At 38.7% G+C, this 25,601-nt stretch overlaps 2 protein-coding genes across 9 annotated transcripts in view; one reads left to right on the top strand and one right to left on the bottom strand.

The window, feature by feature from the left end:
* WDHD1 (WD repeat and HMG-box DNA binding protein 1) overlaps window positions 1-4,575 on the bottom strand; it is an 85,000-nt gene extending 80,425 nt beyond the window's left edge. For 5 of the 6 annotated variants that reach the window (XM_077941042.1, XM_015143729.3, XM_077941041.1 and 2 more), the window contains exons 1-2: window positions 4,504-4,575; window positions 4,185-4,277 (exon numbers count right to left, since the gene is read on the bottom strand). In XM_077941042.1, coding sequence (XP_077797168.1) covers window positions 4,185-4,261 — 77 coding nt within the window. In that variant the 5' untranslated portion in view covers window positions 4,262-4,277; window positions 4,504-4,575. Of the gene's footprint in view, window positions 1-2,966; window positions 3,103-4,184; window positions 4,278-4,503 lie in introns of all 6 variants that reach the window. The other variant, XM_077941044.1, reaches the window with a different exon arrangement.
* A 64-nt stretch (window positions 4,576-4,639) lies between these two features.
* Window positions 4,640-24,638, top strand: SOCS4 (suppressor of cytokine signaling 4). Of its 3 annotated transcripts, none has more exons than XM_015143704.3 (3): window positions 4,640-4,947; window positions 9,676-9,804; window positions 17,511-24,638. In XM_015143704.3, the coding sequence occupies exon 3, from the start codon at window positions 17,603-17,605 to the stop codon at window positions 18,923-18,925; it is 1,323 nt and encodes a 440-aa protein (XP_014999190.1). In that variant the 5' UTR covers window positions 4,640-4,947; window positions 9,676-9,804; window positions 17,511-17,602; the 3' UTR covers window positions 18,926-24,638.
* Window positions 24,639-25,601: the final 963 nt, after the last annotated feature.

The following is a 25,601-nucleotide window of genomic DNA, read 5'->3' on the forward strand; positions in this document are numbered from 1 at the left end:
GTCAATCTTAAGTCATGCACAACATCTGGACACAGTTTCCTCCAGCAGGAATTTATTGTTTTGGGCTTGATGGCCTTCAGAGCTTTTTCTATAACAATGATGGCATCTTCTATGATATTCTCTCTACTGGGGTTCTCTTCCATAGCAATGACAATCCTTTCCATAGATTAGCTTATGTAATGAGCCTGTAAAGGTCTGTATGAACTCCTGATTTGGAGGCTGAATTTGAGGCATTGTGTTTGGGGGCAAGTACACCACTTTGACACCTTTAGTATTGAACTTACGGGGTTCTGGGTGGCCAGGGGCATTGCCCAACATTAAAAGAATTTTAAAGGCAGTCCCTTACTAGCAAGGTACTTTCTGACTTCAGGCACAAAGCATCAGTGAAACCAATCCAGAAAAAAAGGTTCTCATTGTCTAGGTCTTCTTGTTATACAATTAAGAGACTGGTAGCTGGTGTTTATCTTTTCCCTTCAAGGCCTGGGGGTTAGTAGCTTTATAAATAATGGCAGTTCTGATCATAAATCTGACTGTATTTGCACCAAACATTAGAGTTAGCCTTGCTGCCTTAAATCTTGGTGCTCATTTCCCTTCCTTACTAATAAATGTCCTTTGTGGCATTTCAACCCGCCCCCCCGCCACCCAAGAACAGGGCACTTTAATCTACATTAAAAACCTATTCAGGCCGGGCACGGTGGCTCACGCCTGTAATCCCAGCACTTTGGGAGGCCGAGATGGGCGGATCACGAGGTCAGGAGATCGAGACCATCCTGGCTAACACAGTGAAACCCCGTCTCTACTAAAAATACGAAAAATTAGCCAGGCGTGGTGGCGGGCGCCTGTAGTCCCAGCTACTTGGGAGGCTGAGGCGGGAGAATGGTGTGAACCCGGGAGGCGGAGCTTGCAGTGAGCCAAGATCGCGCCACTGCACTCCAGCCTGGGCAACAGAGCAAGACTGCCTCTCAAAAAAAAAAAAAAAAAACCTGTTCAACAGCCTGGCCAACATGACAAAGCCCCGTCTCTACTAAAAATCTAAAAATTAGCTGGGTGTGGTGGCGCATGCCTATAATCCCAGCTACTTGGGAGGCTGAGGTAGGAGAATCACTTGAACCCAGGAGGTGGAGGCTGCAGTGAGCCAAGGTTACACCACTGCACTCCAGCCGGGGAGACAGAGCCCGACTCCATCTCAAAAAAACAAAACAAACAAACGAAAAACCTGTTCAGGCAGATGTTTCTCCTCAATGATTTTCTTAATGGTGTCTGGGAATCTGTCTGCTGCTGTCTCTTGGTCAGCAGAAGCTGACTCTACTGTCATCTTGCCTTTTCTTTTTTTTTTTTTTTTTTGGAGATGGAGTTTCTCTCTTGTTCCCCAGGCTGGAGTGCAATGGCATAATCTTGGCTCACTGCAACCTCTACCTCCCAGGTTCAAGTGATTCTCCTGCCTCAGCCTCCTGAGTAGCTGGAATTACAGGTGCCCGCCACTGTGCCTGGCTAATTTTTTGCATTTTTAGTAGAGACAGGGTTTCACCATGTTGGGCATGCTCATCTCAAACTCCTGACCTCAGGTGATCCACCCACCTCGGCCTCCCAAAATGTTGGGATTACAGGCGTGAGCCATTGCGCCCGGCCATCTTGACATTTCCTAAGCCAAATCTCTTTCTGATATTATCAAACCATCCTCTGTTGGTATTAAACTTTCCAGCTTTAGATCCTCCACCTTCCTTTTGCTTTGAGTTGTCAGATAATGACTTCACCTTTTCTGGAACCACATTAGAGTCTATAGCTATGCCTTTCTATTGCAATCCCATACCCACATAAAAGCTGCATTTTCAATACAAGATGAATTTATTTCACAAAAAGTGCAAGGTTTTCAAGCCTGATGGCATAGTTGCAGTAACAGTGTCTCAAATTTCCTTTTCACAGTGGTCCTTACACTGGATTCATTTATCTTGAAACAGTGAGCAACTGCAGCTGCAGACCTCAATCTACAGTACATATCAGGCAATTCAACTTTCTCTCTTAATGTCATGACTTTTGTCTGCTTCTTAGGATCCAGCATCACTAGTGGCACTTCATATGATTCTCATGGTGTTACTCAGGGTTATGGTGTTGCACTAAACATGATGAAAAATATGTGAGAACCACCAGAGATATCTTTTAACTGGGATAGGCAAGTTACTGGAGAGATAAACTGCTCATGAGCATCATACAGTGTTTTAAGCAGATACAACATCATAGAGTGTTTTAAGCAGATACAACACTTGAGCTTACCAAAATAGCAACAGGAGGTGGCCATGAAATTATTACAGTAATACGGTATATACTACCATTAATTTTATGTAGTTATGATTTAACACTGCATCTTTATGTTTGTTTACATTTCTCTTGACTGTGGATGGTCTGGAAATGTTTGTCTGTGTAAGTTTTAGTACATTTTAACTTTTTATAATAGATTTGTGTATATTTTATGGTAGTAAATGATAAAATACACTAGTATCTACATATATTTTATGCACTCATGACATACTTGTGTATTGAAAAAAATCCGTGTATAAGTAGACATACACAGTTCAAATTCACGTTGTTTAAGAGTCAATTGTATATTTCTACCTCTAGCTCACATTTTTCTCTGAGCTTGAGACCCACTTATCCAACTGTCTACTTTATCCCTCTAGTTGAGTATCTCTAAGAAATCCTACAATAATCATATCCAAATGCAAACTCAATCTCCACCCACAGCTCTACCTGTGAAATATGCCCTTCTTCAAGTGTCCCTATTATCTGCAAGTGGAAGCATCACTTTCTCAACTGTAACATCCAGAAATGTAGACGTTATCCCTGTTGCCTCTTTCTCCATCCTTAGTATCTGATCCATCCTGTTGACTTTATCTTTTTGAATATTTCCTGAATGTATCCTCTTTTCTAATACCCATGTTTACTCTAATCCAAGCTTCTATCACACTTACCCAAACTAATACAGGTATCTTCTAACAGTCTTTCTGCATCCATGAGTGCTCCTTTTCCAATTCATCCTCCATGCATTTTCTCAAAAACAAATCTGATCACATCTCTCTGCTTCAAGCCTTTAATACCTTCTCAGTGCTTTTAGGATAAAACAAGATTCCTTAATAAAGTCCAGAAGGTCTTGGATAGGACATCCATTGCCTAACTTCACAGATTAATCTCTCATCAAACTCTGCATCACTCTCCACATTTTAGCAAGGCTAGTTTTCTTTTAGGTCTTTGAGCATACCATGATCCCCGGCCCCGTTGGGCCTTTACACACAGTATTGCCTCCGCTTACTATGCCAACACCACCACCCCACCGCCACCACCACTCATCTCTTTATACTGCTTAATGCCTGCTCCGTCTTCAGACAGCGTCTCAAGAAACCTCTCAAAGAAGCCTTCCCTGACTCCTTTAACTAGATGAGCTTCTCCTCATACACATTTATGACTGCACATCTTACTTACTATTTCTAAATACACATTTATTTTTGTGATTAATTTGTGCTCAATGCCTGTCAATCCAAAACGACCTTAAGCTCAACGGAGGAAAAGACTGTGTCTGGTTCACTCTATTCTATCGCTGGTCCCCAGGAAAAGAGACACTCAAATATTTTTTCAACGAATCAATCAACATAGGAGCGACACTGGAAGCCGTCCAATCGAGCAGTAGTAGTGCATAAGAATGGGACTTGGAAAGCTAAAAGGGACCAGAATAACCCTAGGAAAATATTAACGTTTAGGAATCAAACAGAGGAAAATTTTTTTAAGTCGTCAAAAAGTTAAAAAAAAAAAAAAAAAAAAAAGCAAAAAAGGAAATAGCATCACTAGAGCCATGGAAGGATACCATTCCAAACAGAACAGGCCACCGAAGTTGACAAGTAGGTAGTATCTAGTGATCTGACAAAATTAATAATGTAAGACGCAGAGAAGGGGAAATATATGGGGAGAAGCTCCATCTTTCCAGTGCCTCTGTAAGTACGATTATAACTTTGTTGATAAACTACCACGACGGCCCGAATCAAACAATAAATCTAAAGAAATATGTGTGCCATTTTAGATTTCAACATTATTCCTCTCTATCTGCAAGAGTCATTTTCAGCTGACGGCATATATAATGTTTAAGGATAAATGTTTTAACATTTGCACCTGAAACGTTGTTTCTCAAAGAACCTTACCTCCCAGAATCATCAAAACAGACCTCCGTGTGTCCCTCTGTATGTCCATATCTCATTGGCTTCCGTGTGGCCGGCATCTTTTCCTTTATCTACCTGAAAATGTTTTATAAAAGCCAGTCTTATTATTACAAATGAGAGAAAAGCAGCGAGGCTGGGGATAGGAAGAGAGGTTAGTCTCCTCCAGAGCACGTTCTCCGCAGCCCGGTTTCCCCCACCCGAGTGACAGCAGCAGGATAAGGCGCAGGGTCTGTCAGACAACAAGCAGGAGAGGGAACACGCATCTCCTTGGTGGGCGCGGGCAGCCAGAGTGGGGACTCACCCGGGTGACCGAGCCTCCGCGACTGAGGTTCCGCAAGAGCAGCTTCCCGCGCTTCGGCTCGCTCACCACACTGCGCCTGCGTCGACCCGCCCACGCCCGGCGCGGGTCCCGACAGAGGTCGCGGGGTGGTGGCGTCAGCGGCGGCGCCCTCCGCGTGGAAATTAGCCGGTTGCCCGGGCAAGTGAGGGAGGAAGGGAGGGAGCTGAACACGGAAGTGGTGGCGGCGCCCAGGGAACCGGCGGAGGCGTAGACCGTGACGGCTGGGATGGGACCGGAACGCCGAAGCGGGATTGGGGGTGGCAGAAAAGCATCTGCTTTGTAAGACCTACACGAGGTGCAGGAGTGGTTGGGCCTCCCTTCTCCACTTAAGCAAGCGCCCAGAGTGATGGCGATGGTGATGGCAGCAGTTACTCGGGCAACCCCATTTAAGCTGTGCTGCGGTAGGTGAGTGGGGGAAGGGTGACCGCTGCCTGGCCTCGCAGGCGGGGGTCTTTTTCCTGCCCTCCAGGCTCTACTCTCAGGAAACAATATCCGGATCCTTAAAAGGATCCGATCTCTTCTTGGGGCCCAGTTAGCAGACAGATCTTTGAGCATCTTCTCTAGAAAAGAAGGCGAGATCTTTAAGAGCCTCTAATCTTGGCATCCTTCGTGCCCTCACCTTGTCGCTTCTGTAGAGATAAAGGAGGAATGACTTAATTTCTGTTCCGGTTGGTTCTCTTGGTCCCTGGAGGTATGGGGTATAAATTAATGCTTATTCTTTGCGACTCTATCTATACATCCCTTATGAAGAAAGTAACTTATATTCTCTATTCAGATCCCACCTAAAGTTTACTGAAGTGAATGTTTATAACCAAAAGAAGAGTTACAACTTAACAGCCTTGAGTACTTACATTTGATCCATGCAACATCTGCTAAAGTCTTGGCCACTAAGTTTAAGTTTATGCTTTTCTTGTATCTTCACATTCTTCGAATTGGTACACCAGCCTCTGATGAAAACCTTCAGAATGATATTCTTTCTTTTTTACTTATCTTTGAGAATTTTTCTGCGTTTTTGTGATACCTTCCAGTATCACTCACGTTTATTTCGTTACCTGAGACGTTTTTCTGTTGAAGAGGTTTCCCTATTGTTTTTTCAATCTAGTTCCATTGTGAAAAGTTGCAAGAACACAGGCAAACCGTCGTGTTCTTACCGTGGGTGGCATTGTGTGAGGCGTTGTTTTTAGTACTAGAGCTCCAGATAGCCTTGCTAGACGCTGAGGTTTGTATATGAATGGAGAGGAAGAATGATTGGCTTAAAAACAACTTGGGATTTGTGGAAAAATAACCCACTGTTGATCTCCCGAAAGAGAAGTGGTACCTGAGATGATGCTTTCTGAGTGACCTAATTTTTTTTGGAGATCATTTGTTTTTTCAATAGACTGACTGATAAATTTTTTTTGTTCAAGTAACTTAATATCATTCGCTAGAGTACATAGAGTTCAAGATGAACTCTCATAATATTCGTCTCTATGTTGAATAAAGCGTGGTGAGATTTCTGGTGAATACTATTCAGAGCTCAGCATAAGAAGAATCTGCAAATTGGAACAAGTTATAGCTACAAAATGCCTTCACTATAATATCTATAATACCTATGTGACTTTAAGACTATGATTGGTGTCCACACATCTTTTTCTCTTATCAATCAAGTCGTTTGGTTCATAGGTTAAAGAACAATTTTCATTGCAGATTTCGCATGTATGGTAAAAGCTTGAGCCTCCGACTTCAACAGTCCTGGGTTTTAATTCTAACTGACAGATTGTATGACCTTGAATATGTTCCTTTACTGAAAATCGAATTCCTCATCTCTAAAATGGAGATGACACCTACCTCCGTCGCATTGTTAGAGTATATTGGAGATACTCATGGATATATAAAAGTAATTGTTATTAATGTCTCATGTTATTAAAAGGGTACTTTGGGTGGATATTTAGTGGTTTTTGTTTAAAGTGGGATTTGTTTAAATAATTATCCAGTAAATTTTTCAAATATTAAAAAATGTATTCTTGTTTTTGCTTGTATCATGTTTTCACAATTCCATTTGTTTCAGTCAAATGGCTACAAATTGTAATACCTTCAGTGAGTTTATGGTCTTGCTGAGGGAAATAGACATTCAAACAATATGGTCAAGATGATAGTGCAGTAATGAAAGATGTATAACTTAAATATTAGCAAAATTGTCTAGTTAGTTAAAATAACATAGTTTTTTAAAAAAGAAATCAGTGTAACTGTGTCACAGATATGAGTATCAAAAATTTTCCGAATGTAGTTATTTATCATTAACAGTGCTTATCCATAGGTGTGGGTGGCTAAATGAACTGACTGAAAATGATGCCAAAGTCACAGATTCAATTGCAGTGACGGTTAGTTAGCTTTGCTGTGTTGTAACCACTCATACTACCCTTAAGCTCACAAATATTTTTGCTCCCAAGGGCAATTGAGCGAGAAAACATGGGTACACTGCCATTCTACAGATGATGGTATTACCTATATAAAATCATGTGATCTTACAGGGTTTATCTAAGAGGATTTATCAGTATTGGCTTATGGAAGGAGTTTAAAAAATGATTTTCTAGTAAAATATGTACTTGGTGTAAAAATGATTAATCTTGTGAAAGGTAAGGCTAGAAGAGTGTAAAATAGCCAAGGAGACCAAAGTACTGAAAAAAGAAACATTGAAGGCATTTTAGAAATGTGAAGATTTGTATATTTCCAAATGTGTCCTGAAATTTACTAGCCTATTTCATAATTTGGGGATAAATAGTACTTGTCTGTAGGTATACTTAGTATGATATAAAAGACAATACAGTAAAAGTCCCCCTCCTACTCATACTCCCAGCCACCCAATTCCCCTGACTAAACACAGCCAGTATTTGATTCTTGTATTACATTAACACTAGATCCTTACTACAGCAAGATGAGATAATCAGTGTTTTATAGATAGAAAAACTAAGAAAAGTTGTAATTTATCTGGTGTTTATCTAGTCACACACCTGCGAAATGTCGGAGCTAGAAATAGAACCCAGGTCTTTCACCTAGTCCAAGGTAGTCTACCACACTGATTCTCCAAATCATAGCAGTTGCCACAAAACTTAGAATTTAGTAAAACATAAAGTCTAGAGTCACCTTTTACTAATTTGTACATAAAACTTGTTACCCAACCTTAAATGTAACCATATGTAATTGTTATAAGGCAGTGAAGAAAATATAATACAATTTTATAAAATCTTTGCTTGTTTCTATTTAAATCTATTTACTAAGTTAGCTTCTAAAAAACTACAATTTTTGTTTTAAAGAATTTAAAACTTTTTTAAAATAATGTATTTAACATCAGGAATAATATAAAGTGCTTTGTGATATTTCAGAAATGGAAAAGCCTCCTTGACTTCAGATTTCTGAGGCACGTTTTTGTGCAGATTTTCTAGCCTTAACATGTAGCCTTTGTTTCCCCTCTCCTTTTTCTGGATTTTGCCACTTTCCCACCTCTCATTCTTAGAAATGTACTTCTTCTAACATGAAAAGTTCTGAGTAATACTAGGAAGCAGTTAATACTTGTTTTCCTTAAGTTCAGTGTATGTTATTTTCATACATTTTACTCCTGGCAGTAAAAACATGAGGTAGCTGGCATTATCCAGATTTTACAGTGGGAGAACTTAAGCTAAATTAGATTTCTTTTTTTTTTTTTCTTTTTTTTTTGAGATGGAGTCTTGCTCTGTTGCCCAGGCTGGAGTGCAGTGGTGCCATCTCGGCTCACTGCAAGCTCTACCTCCCGGGTTCACGCCATTCTCCTGCCTCAGCCTCCCGAGTAGCTGGGACTACAGGTACCCGCCACCACGCCCGGCTAATTTTTTTATATTTTTTAGTAGAGACGGGGTTTCACCATGTTAGCCAGGATGGCGTGATCCGCCCGCCTCGGCCTTCCAAAGTGCTGGGATTATAGGCGTGAGCCACTGCGCCTGGCCAAAATTAGATTTTTTTAAACCAGGTAACATATGTAGTGAGTGGCAAAGTCTGAATTGTAGCCCACATTTGACAGTTTAGCAGCTCATGCTATTTCATCTTTACCATGTTTATTTTTAAATATGGTATAGAGAAAAACGGTATAGGTTGTTAATTTTTTACAGATCTTTAAAACTTTAAAATTTTCTTTATATGCTTAATTGGTCTCACAAGAAAAAAGAATTCAAGGAAATAGGCCAAAATGTCAAAATTGCTTGCTTTTAGGTAATGGAATTATAGCTTTTTTCCCCTCCTTTTTAAACTTTTCTGAATGGTCCATGTATTACACAATGAGCATATATTGTTTTTATCATAACAAATTACAGATTGGAAGAAAAAATAAATCTGTTCAATCTAATTTATTCCATAAAATGGTTCAGTATTATATCTTAAATATTATGTTTCTTAAATTCTCTTAATCTTCCTTCTGCTTTTAGAAGTTCAGGTACTGCCAGCTCGTAGTTTTCTGCTTTCTTCACTGTAGATTAGCCTCTTCAGTGATGGGTTCCTAGACCTCTCTCCTTTAGCTAATAACCTTAGGGAATGTACACTCACGTTAACAGATTAGCCCATTAATGTTTCCCCAAACTTTCTTCCACAAAAGGCTTTGTGGCAAAGTAAACACAGGAAGCTATGGCTTATGCTTTATTCTTTTTCTATTCTTTCTATTTCTATTCTTTATTCTATTGCTTATTTATTTCTTTACTGAAGGATCTCCTGGGAACGTTTGCTAAATATGCACTGTAATCTTTGAGCGGAGAAGCATTTCCCAAACTTACTTGACAAGAGAACCTTTTTTTCTCCAGAATATGTGTTAACATCTTTCAGAACTAGTGTCCACAAGAGTACAGAGTGGGGAAAAGTGACATAAGGAAACTATAATTAGGAAAGCGTGGAAAAAGTGGGGAGAAAGGGTAAGGAGGGTGTAGTGCTACCAAATCAATGATTCTTTTTTTAAAAATTACCGTTAAGTCCCATGAGCCCTGGCTCAGTAGCATGAAAAAAGGAGCTACTTTAAAATATTTACTGGAAAATGAACCTGTATTGCTTCTGTAATGAGAAAAACATTTGTTTTTTAGGTCAGATATTTTCCATACAGACAAACGCGTTTTCACATCTTTTTCTTAACATTCCAAGGAGTTCATCTGTTGTCTGCTCTCCAGTGACTTCCGTTTGTGGAGCCTAAGTGTTTCTACAGAATCCAACTCGAGTATCGCGGACTATGATCAGAATGCTTTCAAGGAGTTTTTGGGCACATGATGGCAGGTAAACTTTGGAATCATGAATTTGGTAGGGAAAGTCCCCAGGCTTAATTACTACCAGAATAATAATATATTTGTGAATTATTAATGTAGTATACTGAATTATTCTTTATAGGATCAAATTTATTTCAATTTAATATTTACATTAATTGTGGTCTTAGATGTATGTAAGCATTGTAGACATAAGTAGCTCAATGAATAATTAATGTATACAATAATGCTGTTATCCTACATCATAGAGGAAACTAATGAATTTCCAGATGAATGAAGCTTATCCTTTTAATTATTGGATTTTAATTGTTTTCTGTAGAAATTTTGAATTAAATTCACCTTCTCAGTCTTATTCAGTATTACTAAATGTTTTTTAAATAGTTTGTAGTGAAAATTGACATAATGGGCACTCATTCTGTTATTGTTGTCATTGTAATTTGTGGTAGAGCCTGGGACCAAATAGTGGCAGAATCTGGAAACTTGTTTTCTTGAGAAGGCTTTTATATAAACTTACTTTTTAAACATTTGCTTTTTGCTCATCAAGAAATATGACTTAAAAAAAAAAAAAAAGATGTCATTCTGTACTCCCCAGGGCAATGTAACATAGCAGCCTTCATAAAAAATTAATTATTGAATCAAGAACCAAAGCAGCCTTTTCCCAAGTGATTCTTTCACCTTCTTTTTAAAAAGCTTCTTTGCAGCTACAGTCAAAGATCTTTGATTTGTCAGCATCTTTCAAACTATCATCTTTGATTTCTGTGTCACATAAAATTGTTGGTAAAGCCACCTTATCATTTCCTCTGCTACCTCATTTATACAAAGTTTTTATAAAATTTTAAGAATTAATGATAGGCTATCTGGAATAACTTGCTCAGATTCAGAACCTACACTTTTTTTTAAATTCAGATTTTACATGTATGGACAAGATACCAAAGCACATTTTCAAAAAAACTCATCTTTAGTCTTCATAACAATAAAAATAAGTTTTCTCTCACCAAAATTAAGTTATTTTTATTGAAAGCAAAATGATTTTTTTTTAATATTTTAGAATTTTGGTTCAAAGAAGCTTCTGGAAGAGATTAGAAAATTCTCTTTATATATGTCAGGATAAAGATATGATAGTTTGATATACTTCTCTCATTTTTTTATAACAGAATCAAATAATGGTGAAAGAAATTCTAAGTGTCTTTTTTCTAATAAGATTATATCCATAGCACAGGGTTATTTTTTAAACAGTTACTTCCTCAGTAATTGTTAAGATGTTACCTATGCCAAAAAGTGAATGATTAAATGTATGTGTTTTAAAAAAATATATCTATCTGCTAAGTAGTTTCTGAGAGCCACTTGTTGTTTCAGTAATGGTTATAAAATTTAGAACACTTGTTATTTTGTAAAAGAAAAATGCGTAACTCCTCTTAAAAGTTCAACAACTTATTTAAGTACTTTGCCTTGAGATAATTAGCAAACCCTGCATGTTATAAAATTTCTATGGTCATGTCTCATTACAAAGTATTTTAAAGATTCTCTTATTTAAAATGATACAATCCACGAACTATTCTAGTAAGATATAAACAGTAAGGCCAGGCACGGTGGCTTGTGCCTGTAATCCCAACACTTTGGGAGGCCAAGGCAGGTGGATCACTTGAGGTCAAGGAGTTCGACACCAGCCTGGCCAACATGGTGAAACCCTGTCTCTACTAAAAATATAAAAATTAGCCGGGAGTGGTGGCACATGTCAGTAATCCCAGCTACTCGGGAGGCTGAGGCAGGAGAATCACTTGAACCTGGGAGGCAGAGGTTGCGGTGAGCCGGATCGCACCACTGCACTCCAGCCTGGGTGACAGTGAGACCCTGTCTCAAAAACAAGCAAACAAACAAAAAGATATAAACAGTACACCGAAAGTTAATAAAGAAATGGAGAGGGCTGGCTGCCATAACTTGTCAGCTTTTTGGAACTCCCATTCTTCTCTTAGGAATAGCACAGACAAATGACCATCTGACAATGCATGATGGTAACATTTATCAACCATATTTAGTACTAATATTAGTTTTTGTAATTTTTAGACAAATATAAATTGAAAAATTTTCTTCCGACTTTGAAGACTAAAATATCTGATGACATTCTGTACCGTATATCGATGGGGCAAAAGATAACAGTTTATAAAAGTAGGGCTTCTTGAACATGAACTTACAGTTCTCTAGCAAAAGAATAGCCATGCGAAATTTATGTGAAGCTCTAATTCTGAGAGAGATACAAAACAGTAACTAATCAGAAAATTTTCAGGCCGGGCATGGTGACTTATGCCTGTAATCCAGCCGAGGCAGGTGGATCACGAGGTCAGGAGTTCAAGGCCAGCCTGGCCAAGATGGCGAAACCCCGTCTCTACTGAAAAAAACTACAAAAATTAACCAGGCACGGTGGCAGTTGCCTGTAATCCCAGCTACTCGGGAGGCTGAGGCAGGAGAATCACTTGCACCCAGGCAGCAGAGGTTGTGCCACTGCACTCCAGCCTGGGCGACAGAGTGAGACTTCGTCTCAAAAAATAAAAAGTTTAAAAAAAAAAATTTCATTGCATTAACTATTTTTTTTTCCTTGAGATGGAGTCTTGCTCTGTCGCCCAGGCTGGAGTGCAATGGCGCAATCTTGGCTCACTGCAACTGCCGCCTCCCAGATTCAAGCCATTCTCCTGCCTTAGCCTCCCATGTAGCTGGGACTACAGGCGCACACCACCATGCCAACTAATTTTTGTATTTTTAGTAGAGACAGGGTTTTACCATGTTGGCCAGACTGGTCTCAAACTCCTGACCTCAAGTGATCCACCCATCTGGGTCTCCCAAAGTACTGGGATTACAGGCGTGAGCCACTGTGCCTGGCCCCCACCTCATTTTTTATAGCATCTTACTTATTCATAGTTGTAATATCTTTTCTTGAAATAAGTCAATTTTAGTTTCTACTCTTTCCATAGTTATTGCTTTCTCCAAATTCTGTATATTTTTTTATTTCATATATGTTAGAAGTTTTCCTCAAAAGTCTTATATTAGTCTGTTCTCATGCAGCTAATACAGACATACCCAAGACTGGGTAATTTACAAAGGAAAGAGATTTAATTGACTCACAGTTCCACATGGCTGGGGAGGCCTCACAATCATGGCAGAAGGTGAATGAGGAGCAAAGTCACATCTTACATAGTGGCAAGCAAGAGAGCTTATGCAGGGGAACTCCCATTTATAAAACCATCAGATCTCGAGAGACTTATTACCATGAGAACAGTATGGGGGAAACTGCCCTCATGATTCAATTATCTCCACCTGGCTGCACCATAGGAATTATTGCAATTCAAAGTGAGATTTGGGTGGGACACAGGCAAACCATATCAAGTCTGATGACCCAGGAGTGTTCTTTCATAGTTCAGAGTATACAGCTATGCTGCCTGGAAACTGTGTGTGAGTAACCAGGGCCTGTGGATGTGTGTGCTTCACTGTATGCTAGGGTGGTGGTCTAGCTTTTTATTGGAGGATTCCCAGCTATCAGCTTCGACAGGTCTTTTCTCTTTGGCCATTCTCTTTCTCCAGGAAAGTATCTGCCACTCTTCTATTAGGAAGGTATAAAAATCTAGCTGCTGGAGTTCTGGGAGCTGGATGGCAGAAGAGAGCAAGGAACTTTTACTTTGTTACTGTTTTTTAGGCCCAGTCTTCCCCTCTACCCTCTGCTGTGTCTGGTATTTCAAGTCCTGAGCCCACCTGGTTCAGTTTCTCCAAATAATAAATGTCCCATCTCCTCTAAATGTGGGATAAGAAACTGAGAAATCTACCTGCTCTTAGGCAGAATTTCAACTCATCTCCTCATGTTCCACCCTGTTCTCCACCCATACTTTCTGTAGCACCCAGTGCTTGTGGGTCCTGAATTTTACCTGCTCTGTTGGCTTGCGTCTTATCTGTGTTACCTCTGTGCCTGATGTCTGTCACCTGCATCTCTGCTGCTGAGTCATTTATTGTTCATTCATTTTCTGTACTTCTACTTTATGACTCAGGTTATAGATATCTGTTCATTTCATTGAAGAAGAGGTTTGTGATTTTATTTCTCATATTTTCTTGTTGTTTGTACTGACTTCTGAGAGAAGGATGGGGCAAAAAGATTTTTACTCGGCCATTTTCTGACTGGAGTAATTTTTGTTTTATAATGAGAAAAAAACAAAAAGCGGTTTTCATCTTTAGAGGAAATTAAGTTACACTACTCATTGAGAAATTTAGGGCCGGGCTTAGTGGCACATGCCTGTAATCCCAGCACTTTCACTTGAGCTCAGGAGTTCAAGACCAGCCTGGGCAACCTAGGGAGACTCTGTCTCTACAAAAAAGTTTTTAAAAATTAGTCTGGCATGGTGGTGTGTGCCTGTAGTCCCTGCTACTCCAGAGGCTGAGGCAGGAAAGTCACTTGAGCTTGGGAGGTCGAGGCTTCAGTGAGTCACGATCGCACCACTGCACTCCAGCCTGGGCGAAAGAGACCCTGTCTTAAAAAAATAAAATAAATTTAGTAGAAATGGAAACAGTTATGACTAAGAAAACATTATAATAATCACTGAAACATTTTATAAGCAGACTTAGTTGTTTTTGAAGGTAGCAAGGAGTTTGAGAGAGAAATTGAAGTAGGGCCCTGGTAAAGGTCAGAATGTCATCAAGAACACAGGTAGAGAGCTTAGCTCTCATATGGAAGTGAAGGAAGAAATGCCACAATTTAGAGGTAGCAAGGAGACAAGACTAGAGGTCACACTCAGAAGTGAAGTTCATTTAGTAAATAAAAGTGCCAAGCATTTCAAACCTTATTAATAAGTGACTTTTCGGCCAGGCGCGGTGGCTCAAGCCTGTAATCTCAGCACTTTGGGAGGCCGAGACGGGCGGATCACGAGGTCAGGAGATCGAGACCATCCTGGCTAACACGGTGAAACCCCGTCTCTACTAAAAAATACAAAAAACTAGCCGGGCGAGGTGGCGGGCGCCTGTAGTCCCAGCTACTCGGGAGGCTGAGGCAGGAGAATGGCGTAAAAACCCGGGAGGCGGAGCTTGCAATGAGCTGAGATCTGGCCACTGCACTCCAGCCTGGGCGACACAGCGAGACTCCGTCTCAAAAAAAAAAAAAAAAAAAAGTGACTTTTCATATTCTTCAGCCCACTTTGTTGCTTCTAATTTTTGTTCAGTGGAATTTAGTCAATGAACAGCCAAAGCATGCAGTTGAATACAATTCAATACAATTTGAAGTTTCTTTCAAAATTAGATAGTTTTCCCCAAAGATCTTAAATGGTTATAGATCATTGAGCACACTAAATCAAAATACAGTTGTCTCTGCATATCCATGGGACATTGGTTCTAGGACCTCTGCAGATACCAAAGTCAAAATGGAGTAATATTAGCACATAACCTACACATGTCCTCCCAAATACTTCTAATCATTTCTAGATTACTTGTAATAATACAATGTAAATGCTATATAAAGAGTTATTATACTGTGTTGCTTTTAATTTATTGGGGATTTTTTCCTCGAATATTTTCGATCCACAATTGGTTGAATCTGAGGATGGAGAACCCATGGATATGGAGGGCTGACCATAATAACTCTAATCACCAGATGGTTTTTGCTTTTTTTTTGGAACTGGGGTCTCACTCTGTCACTCAGACTGTAGTGCAGTGACAAGATCACGGCTCTCTGCAACCTCTGCCTCCCAGGCTCATGCGATCCTCCCACTTCAGGCTCCTGTGTAGCTGAAAACACAGGCGTGCACCACCACACCCAGCTAATTTTTTTGTATTTTTGTTAGAGACAGGGTTTCGCCATGTTGCCCAGGCTGGTCTCAGACTCCTCAGCACAGGTGATCCCTCACCTTAGCCTCCCAAAGGGCCGAGATTACAGGCATGAACCACTGCATCTGGCCTTAGAAATGGAATTCTTTATCTAGCAAGTCTTTATTATTAGTTCACACTTTTAAACACTTGCCAATCATATTTTCTGATATAGATACTTGTTTAAAATCCCACTACTTTGAAAATGGATTCAAGTGTCTGTAGACATTTACTTGACTGTTGGGATTTTTAAATTTTCCTCTGATATAGACAATCATATCAGACTGTTGAGTATGACTGATTTTTTTTTTAGTTACAAAATTTATTTATTTTTTTAGTTACAAAATTTATTTTTCATTTGTAAAATATTTGAGATTATAGGACCCCTTCCCCCAGTTCCTGGCCTAAATCTTTTTTTTTTTTTTTTCCCCCAAGACGGAGTCGTGCTTTGTCACCCAGACTGGAGTGCAGTGGTGTGATCTTAGCCCACTGCAACCTCTGCCTCCTGGGTTCAAGCAATTCTCCTGCCTCAGCCTCCCAAGCAGCTGGGATTACAGGCATCCACCACCGTACCTGGCTAATTTTTGTATTTTTAGTAGAGACAGGGTTTCACCATGTTGGCCGGGCTGGTCTCGACCTCCTGATCTCATGATCCACCCGCCTCAGCCTCCCAAAGTGCTGGGATTACAGATGTGAGCCACTGTGCCCAGCCAACCCTAAATCTGTTTTGTTTGTTTTTTGAGACGAAGTCTCACTTCTGTCCCCCAGGCTGGAGTGCAGTGGCGCCATGTTGGTTCACCACAACCTCCGCCTTCTGGGTTCAAGCGATTCTCCTGCCTCAGCCTCCTGAGTAGCTGGGATTACAGTTGTGTGCCACTGCACCTGGCTAATTTTTTGTATTTTTAGTAGAGATGGGGTTTCACTGTGTTGGCCAGGCTGGTTTTGAACTCTTGACCTCAGGTAATCTGCCCGCCTCGGCCTCCCAAAGTGCTGGTATTTATAGGCGTGAGCCATTGCACCCGGCAACCCTAAATCTTATTCCACATAAGAATACTTAAGTAAATTCTATTTACAGACAATCATTATCATAAGTCTTCATGAAACTCGATATTTTACATTGCAAATTCTAGTATGTTTTACCAACTTCAGAGGAAAGGCAGTGTCTTATAGAAATTAATCTGCTTGTTTTCAAATGATCAAGAATACAAAGGATTATGTGTTTAAAATGGCAAATTTTTATTCAATTTTATATTTTCTAAAAATTGTCTAGACTAATGGTAGAGTTGACCAATTATTGAAGTGAGTTTAAAACACTGTATTGGGAATGCTTACTGGGCATTTCTGCTGTTCAATGGTGATTGCTTATTTAATAAATTCTTACAGCTTTACAACTTAAAATTGTTCATATTTTAATCAGTAGGGAAGGAAATAGGGAGAAGAAGGTGAAGGAACTATGTAAGGTAGTAGTTCTCAAACACCAGCTTATAGATTTGTGTCTGTCTCCTACAAAGAATTCACTGGTCTGCTGTGAAATAACAAAACTATGGTATGGAGAGATGAGCTTAAGATATACTTCAAGACTAGAAACTATTCACATTTGAGCATATATTATGGTCGATAGAGGAGGCTTGGCTTTTTCTGATCCACACTGAAAAATAAGCTATGAGAAAGGAACTCACTCTTCACTCTATGGCACTATTAAGTTATGTATATTATATAATATATAGCATTTTATTTAAGTGATAACAAAGTGTCTTGGGACTCCCTTCCAACATCTCTTTTTCATGTACTAACTGTGCTTTTTCCTCGTGTCTAATTGAAGCTTAATGTGTGTAAACTAGACAAGGTAGATGACAAATGGTTAATGACTTTTTTTGTTTTCTTTAGATACATCCAGAAAGTGCCCAGAAGAAACTTTCTGCTGGAAAAATTGAAAAAGCAGTATTTATAACATTAGAATTTGTGGATAATTTGTTAAAATGGCAGAAAATAATGAAAATAATAGTAAAAATGTAGACGTAAGGCCCAAGACTAGTCGGAGCAGAAGTGCCGACAGAAAAGATGGTTATGTGTGGAGTGGAAAGAAGTTATCTTGGTCAAAAAAGAGTGAGAGTTATTCAGATGCTGAAACGGTGAATGGTATAGAGAAAACTGAAGTGTCTTTAAGGAACCGAGAAAGGAAGCACAGCTGTTCATCCATTGAGTTGGACTTAGATCATTCCTGTGGGCATAGATTTTTAGGCCGATCTCTTAAACAAAAACTGCAAGATGCCGTGGGGCAGTGTTTTCCAATAAAGAATTGTAGTAGTCGGCACTCTTCAGGGCTTCCATCTAAAAGGAAAATTCATATCAGTGAACTCATGTTAGATAAGTGTCCTTTCCCACCTCGATCAGATTTAGCCTTTAGGTGGCATTTTATTAAACGACACACTGCTCCTATAAATTCCAAATCAGATGAATGGGTAAGCACAGACTTGTCTCAGACTGAATTGAGGGATGGTCAGCTAAAACTAAGAAATATGGAAGAAAATATAAACTGTTTCTCACATACCAATGTTCAGCCCTGTGTCATAACCACCGACAATGCTTTGTGTAGAGAAGATCCTATGACTGGCTCTGTGATGAACCTGGTTTCAAATAACAGTATAGAAGATAGTGATATGGATTCCGATGATGAAATTCTAACACTTTGCACAAGTTCCAGAAAAAGAAACAAACCCAAATGGGAATTGGATGATGAAATCCTGCAGTTGGAAACACCTCCTAAATACCACACGCAGATTGATTATGTCCACTGTCTTGTACCAGACCTCCTTCAGATCAATAACAACCCATGTTACTGGGGAGTAATGGATAAATATGCAGCCGAAGCACTACTGGAAGGAAAACCAGAGGGTACCTTTTTACTTCGAGACTCAGCACAGGAAGACTATTTATTCTCTGTTAGCTTTAGACGCTATAGTCGTTCTCTTCATGCTAGAATTGAACAGTGGAATCACAACTTTAGCTTTGATGCACATGACCCCTGTGTCTTTCATTCTCCTGACATTACTGGGCTTCTAGAACATTATAAGGACCCAAGCGCCTGTATGTTCTTTGAACCACTGCTGTCCACTCCTTTAATTCGGACTTTCCCCTTTTCCCTGCAGCATATATGCAGAACAGTTATTTGTAACTGTACGACTTATGATGGCATCAATGCCCTTCCAATTCCTTCTTCTATGAAATTATATCTGAAGGAATATCATTATAAATCAAAAGTTAGAGTACTCAGGATTGATGCACCAGAACAGCAATGCTAGTAACAGGATAGGAGCATGGGAATGATATATATTTTTTCTTTTAATATTTTGTTTTTCTTATTATGCCACTTTGAATTTTTCTGCGAAGGCAGTGGTATCCAAAATAAATCTCTGCCCTAAATTTTACTTACAAATCCATTTTTTTAATGATACACAAATTGTTTAAGGTTTTACACTAGAGCTTAAATAGATACTTTTAACCAGGTGTTTGGTTTTTGTTTTTACCTTGTAGGTTGTATACTTACATTTTTTCTTTCCTTAATTTACACATGATCCAGGCATATTTGAAATTTGGTAGGCATTGCAAACACATTTGAATATTTTATATTTCATACTTTTCTTTAAAAAGTAATCTTACATCCCTTCCTACATGTGAAATATTTTGTTAATCTATGCCATTAGTAGTAGTATATGTAAACTATAGTTACCCATCCCCCTTTTCATTGAGTTTGACATTCTTCAGTAAAGCTGAATGTTGTAATTCACCATTCATACTAATGTTATTGACTTTTGTAACTTACTAGTAGGGATGTTAAAGGTAACAAAACCAAGTCAAACTTGATGTGTTTTTATTTTAAATATTAACTCTAAAGCGGGATTACTAAATTTGATTAATCTGGTCAATGAGAATCAAATGAAAACATAATGTTCTGGAGGGGCACTTACTTTTCTACAATGTGGCCGGATCATTTGTCATTTCTGAATAGGTCTTTCTCTCAACCTGCAAGAGCTAAACCATCTTCAAAACATAAATCTTGTTCCTTTCTCATTGGAAGCTTTGAAAATAATGATAACACTATTAGTAGCTATTAGTTACTGAAGTGCTAAAGTAATTGTGGGGTTTTTCTGTATTAGCTTATGAACTGTTGCTTCTACTTAGCCCTTTTATAGAAACTCTGAGCTGTTACTTTGGGGAAATTCCGCAATGTATAAGCAGCCACAAATTTCCACTGGTAACCAAAGAGTACCTAAGTATTTTTTATTATTTTAAGTTGAACTTGAATAAAGATTCAAGAAATAAACATGGAGCTCAGTATTCAGGAAGCTTAATATTGTTTTTGATCTACAAGATCCAAATAATTATCTCTATCTTCAGAATTAACTTAGTCTTTAATGTGGCTTCAAAAAAAGAGAAGCCTTTTGACAGCGGCATGACTTATGGCATACAAAGCAGTACTGGACAAAAGGGGTGATATTTTAAATTTACTGTCCCAGAAACAGGGCAACGTTTTTAGAAACATCTTTATCCCAAGGTAACTAGTAAAAATAAATGGAGTGGTATCCTATCTAACTTCTTTTTTTAAAGAATCAATGAATAATAAATGTAGACAGACAATTTTTCTTTTTTTTTTTTTTTTTGAGATGGAGTCTCGCTCAGTCGCCCAGGCTGGAGTGCAGTGGCCGGATCTCAGCTCACTGCAAGCTCTGCCTCCCGGGTTTACACCATTCTCCTGCCTCAGCCTCGCGAGTAGCTGGGACTACAGGCACCCGCCACCTCGCCCGGCTCGTTTTTTGTATTTTTTTAGTAGAGACGGGGTTTCACTGTGTTAGCCAGGATGGTCTCGATCTCCTGACCTCGTGATCCGCCCGTCTCGGCCTCCCAAAGTGCTGGGATTACAGGCTTGAGCCACCGCGCCCGGCCGACAGACAATTTTTCTTCTGGTGAGCTGTCTAACCCTTTGTACAAATTGACTTTTTTTTTTTTTTTTTGAGACGGAGTCTTGCTCTGTCGCCCAGGCTGGAGTGCAGTGGCGCGATCTCGGCTCACTGCAAGCTCCGCCTCCCGGGTTCACGCCATTCTCCTGCCTCAGCCTCCGAGTAGCTGGGACTACAGGCGCCCACAACCGCGCCCGGCTAATTTTTTGTATTTTTAGTAGAGACGGGGTTTCACCGTGGTCTCGATCTTCTGACCTTGTGATCCGCCCGCCTCGGCCTCCCAAAGTGCTGGGATTACAGGCGTGAGCCACCGCGCCCGGCTACAAATTGACATTTTTAATGTCGTAATGGATTTCTTGATGCTAGTTTAGCTATATTAGGAAACTGCTTCTACCTGGATTGAAAGAAATTTGACTCAAACTTCCAAGTTAGAACAAATATTTCTTCATTATTGTTGCTTTTATGTGAGTAGCATTTCCCTAGCTTGCAGTTCTGTTAAAATGAAAATGGCATTTTTCCATAATAGCTTTAAAACAATTTTTTAGTAATTATTACAAAATTAAATAAGGAAAATCTCTATTACTGTTATCTTTCAGCATTTTTTTTTCTCAGTGATCTCAAGATTGTCTTAGTCTCAATGAGATGTAGCTACAAAAATGGCACCTCTCAGCAGTGATGAGGCTCCGGATATCATAACACCAATGCCAGGATAAATATCTCTTCTAAAGACGGTATTTACCTTTTACAAGGTTAGAAAAGTCTCATACTACCTCATCTTTATTGTGGCGCTTTTGTAGATCACTGAGAAGCTTATCTTATTAACAAATATACCACTTCTTAAATATCCATCTTTGGTGAAATAAAATAGTGTGGTAAGACTACCCATGATTATAGTTTTTTATCAGAATTTGATAAGATTTTCTGTTTCTGTGAAACAATTATTTTAAATATTTTTCTTTTAAAAATAACTTTTTATCAGTACAGAAAAACCTAAGGGATGACTAGCTTACAAATATTCTGTTACGGGGTAGTTTTATAAAGAAAAATGATATATAATTATGTTGTCTTTTATAGTGTTAAAATTAGTATTTATATGAAAGTCAAGATCTAAGTACCTTTTCATATAATTCAAACTGATTGCTTGTGATATGTTTTCTCTGGCTTTTTTTATTTTTTCAACTTCAAGGTATTAACAGCTGTTAACACTTAAAAGTACTGCCACATATGTAGCCTTGAAGTAGATGATCTAATAAATGAGAGCAGGGAAGAGATTCATTGACTCTGAAATGATTTTTATTTTTCCTTTGGTATTTGCTACAGTGAAAAGAAGTTTGGAAAGTAGATATATAAAGACTTGAGAAGGGAATTGTTTAAGGGAAAAGAAAAGAGTAAGAATTGTTTTTAAAATATTAAGGAATTGGAATTCAGAAAGGTTACCCCCTTCCTCTGTGTCTTGTGAGGATACATTTGGAAGAACATACAGTATTCAGAAACTAACCTATATAAAATGTAAACAGTATATTGATTGCACTATATAAATGAGTAAATTTTAAGAGGAACAATGTGGGAATATATAAATTTGTCTAAAATTTTGTAACTCTGTTGAACAAAGGGAAGATTTGAAAAGTGTAAATTCCAGAGTTGAGAAAGTATTTAGCATGGTGGAAATGTGGAGAGCTTATTGGTGAGAGAGGATGGAGCTAAGAGAAATAAGATCAAATATTAAAATTAGGAATTTAGGCATTACCTCAGGGAAAAGCCTTGACAGTGAAAAGAAACTACTTAATCGCTAATAGCTAGTCTGGACCAGACACTTAACTGCGCTTTGGGAATCATCCTGGGCTAATCAGGAAATAAACTTGACTTTTCTATTTTTCTCTGAAGCTTTACAGGACATACTCCCACTCCCATTTTTTCCGAAGCCTACAGCATCTTGATTAATAGTATAATTCCTGAAGTATGCTGAATGGACTTTAAGGTTCCTTTAGCATTTCTGTATAGAGTTATATGTGATCTTTCTATAACCATGCCATTCACTTAAATAATTCATGAAGGGAATGGTTTAATTTAAAGGAAGACCTAATAGGAAGAAGATTAAAGGAAGCTTTTAGTCAGCCTGTGGCTAGATTTATTGATTTGGTGATCAAACCTGTGTTCTTTCCTGAATTTCAGCTAATGGCCAACTGTGGTCAAAGAATGGCTTTCAGTTAAAGTTTTGACTTCTTATTATAAATAATATAAAGAATGTCTTAGTAATTAGAAATCCCTTAATAAGTAGAACAAATGTGGCAAGTAGGACTCCTGTCAGTACACAAATTCCATTTCTTTTTATAAGAAAAACACATAAACCATTATCATTTATTCATGAGCCAAAGCCATTAAGAAGATAAATCCAGTTATCAGCTTCCTGTCTCTGAAGTTTGGATCATTTTATAGATCCACGCAATAGAGAGCTTCCTTCCTATGAAACAAAAACCTTGAGATCTCTTTTTTTTTTTTTTGAGACGGAGTCTCGCTGTTGTCGGCCCAGGCTGGAGTGCAATGGTGCATCTTGGTTCACTGCAACCTCTGCCTTCCAGGTTCTAGCAATTCTCCTACCTCAGCTCCTGAGTAGCTGAGATGACAGGCGTGTGCCACCATGCCTGGCTAATTTTTGTATTTTTAGCAGAGACGGGGTTTCACCATGTTGGCCAGGCTGGTCTCGAACTCCTGACCTCAGGTGACCACCCGCCTCTGCCTCCCAAAATGCTAGGATTACAGGCATGAGCCACCATGCCTGGCAGAGATCTAACTCTTATACTTAACTTTTCTTTAAAGTATTTCTTGTCACTTTTACCTATAATCAAAATCCAATTAACAGCTTACACATTCATTTTGGTAAAGCAAATTTCACAGAAAAGTAGACAAAATTATAAGAGTTTCCTGGAGACAACACAAGGAAAACAATGTTTAAATGTAAAATAGCCTGTGTAATGTTAGGTGATGTAATGCCCAAGTGAATAAAAGATTTTTAGCCAAGCAAACTACTGTTTCTACTTTAGAGGAAAAAAAGTCAGTTTTCCATTTGTATTTTAAGGAAAGAACAGAAAGCACAAAGGTTTTTCTTTATTAGTGGCCTACTAGAAATGAGCAGTGCAAGAGTCTACCTGTACTATTCTAATACAGTAAGATACTGGACACAAAATGGAGGTAACTTTTTAAAATAGATTGGCTTGGAAGTTGAAATGTAGATTAATGGATATAACCCAATAGAAAGGGATTTTAAAATAAAGCCAAAGTCTATTTTTTTATTTACTTTCTAATTTTGAACAGGTTACTCAGTCTAAATCTTCTTTGCCTTTATTTCCTATAAAATGTAGGTGATACTTGTCACTCGACTTCCTGGAGGTTAATTCTTCAGCAAGAGGTGACCCTGAGAGCATACTTTAAAATAATTGCTGTACAGCCATTGAGTACTAACGTGATGATAGGTTTTCAAAATATCTCTGTAGTGGACCCTGCATAATTACATTCACTTCTCTTAGACTGTAAAATACTTTCTTGACTTGTTTTAACAGTAGAGATAGCAGTACAATTTGAATTTATGGTTTAGGCTCTGCAATTAGAGGAACAACTGCAGTTTCCTCCTACCCTTCAGAATATGGTCTGTGTAAAACTGATGTTTGCCTAACTTATTTTAAAAGTTGGTTACGTTTTCAGAAAATAAAGATAATCACTTTTGCCATGGTTATAATCAAATCTAAGCTTTCAGACTTGAGAGCCATGGTGTAAAACTCAAGGAGGTTTACTTAAATTATGCTGACTTTGCTAGAATTGGATAAATTCTATATAAGCCAAGTATGAGTTCACATGTACTCAAATATGCAGTTTTCACAAAGCTATTACTCTTGTTAATCAGGCTTGTATGATTTATTCCTTACCACGAAAGAAGTAGACAATTGCCACTTTTATTTCTAATCCTTAAGTTGAATGTTTCTTCTTGGATGTAAGTTCAAATAAACTGATCTGGATAAATTTTCATTTCTTCTTAATTAAAACTTCCTATGTAAAATCCAAAGGCTTTGTGTTTTATTTTAAAAACATATGTCTTCACACATTCAACTTAGAATCTGAAAAAAATAGAGAAATCCACATTCTTACACATTTTCTAATTTATAATACACTCCTTTTAGTTTTTTGTGTTTGGATCTTCCAGAAGCAGGTGCCAAGAGGTGCAAGAGATTTATTTGGAGTGAAATACCTAGAAAGATAAAGAAGGGAGCAGAAGGTGGGGAATTCTTCATACCACTCTGAAAGTCTGACACCTGGAAGGAAGGATTGGGTAGGGGAGCTTTGGACTTCAGTGCACCTTCAAACTGCTAGATGAGGACTTAGTTCCCAAGCAAAGGTTCCCTGTAGACAAGTCCACAGGGACAGGAATGGCCTAGATCTAGACCCCTCCAATGTGCTCAGCTACTGGCTGATTGCAGGCAAGGAAAAGTTGGAGGCTATCCATTACTGGTACAGTGCCAGGACTAGGGTATGGTGAGGCACTTGGGCACAAATATTTGACTAATAGACTAAGGAAGACAATGTTTTGGTGCAATATTGTAAAATCAGAATTGATGCCAAAAAAAGCCTATGATGAGCAAGATACCAAATTTCAAATCAAACATGACTGGATTGCTGATTTCTTGTTGCTTCAGGCTTCACCATGGCTCCACAAAGCACTGCTTATTCACTGTCTCCAGTGAGGACAGGCTAGGTCCACACTAGTCGTGTAATTTTCCATAGGCCTGTGTGCCCTTATCCAAAAATAAGACTCTGGGCTTAGATATTTTAAGTTCCTCTGTTGCCCCTTTTTCAGTGTGAGAATTGTGTTTGCTGTGGAATACATCCAGGGATGTCTTCCTTTAAATAAGTTCACAGTTTTAAATGGCCACCCCCTGACTCACTAATGCCTTACACAAAGCAAGATGCAAGTGCACCACATGCTTTTAGGATATTTTTATACGTTAAAAAAATGTATATTGGCCGGGCG

Source organism: Macaca mulatta, chromosome 7 (genome assembly GCF_049350105.2).
Source record: "Macaca mulatta isolate MMU2019108-1 chromosome 7, T2T-MMU8v2.0, whole genome shotgun sequence".
Lineage (NCBI taxonomy): Eukaryota > Metazoa > Chordata > Mammalia > Primates > Cercopithecidae > Macaca > Macaca mulatta.

Coding starts and splice junctions, on each gene's coding strand:
- SOCS4 (XM_015143704.3), top strand. CDS start 17,603: ATGGCAGAAAATAATGAAAATAATAGTAAAAATGTAGACGTAAGGCCC.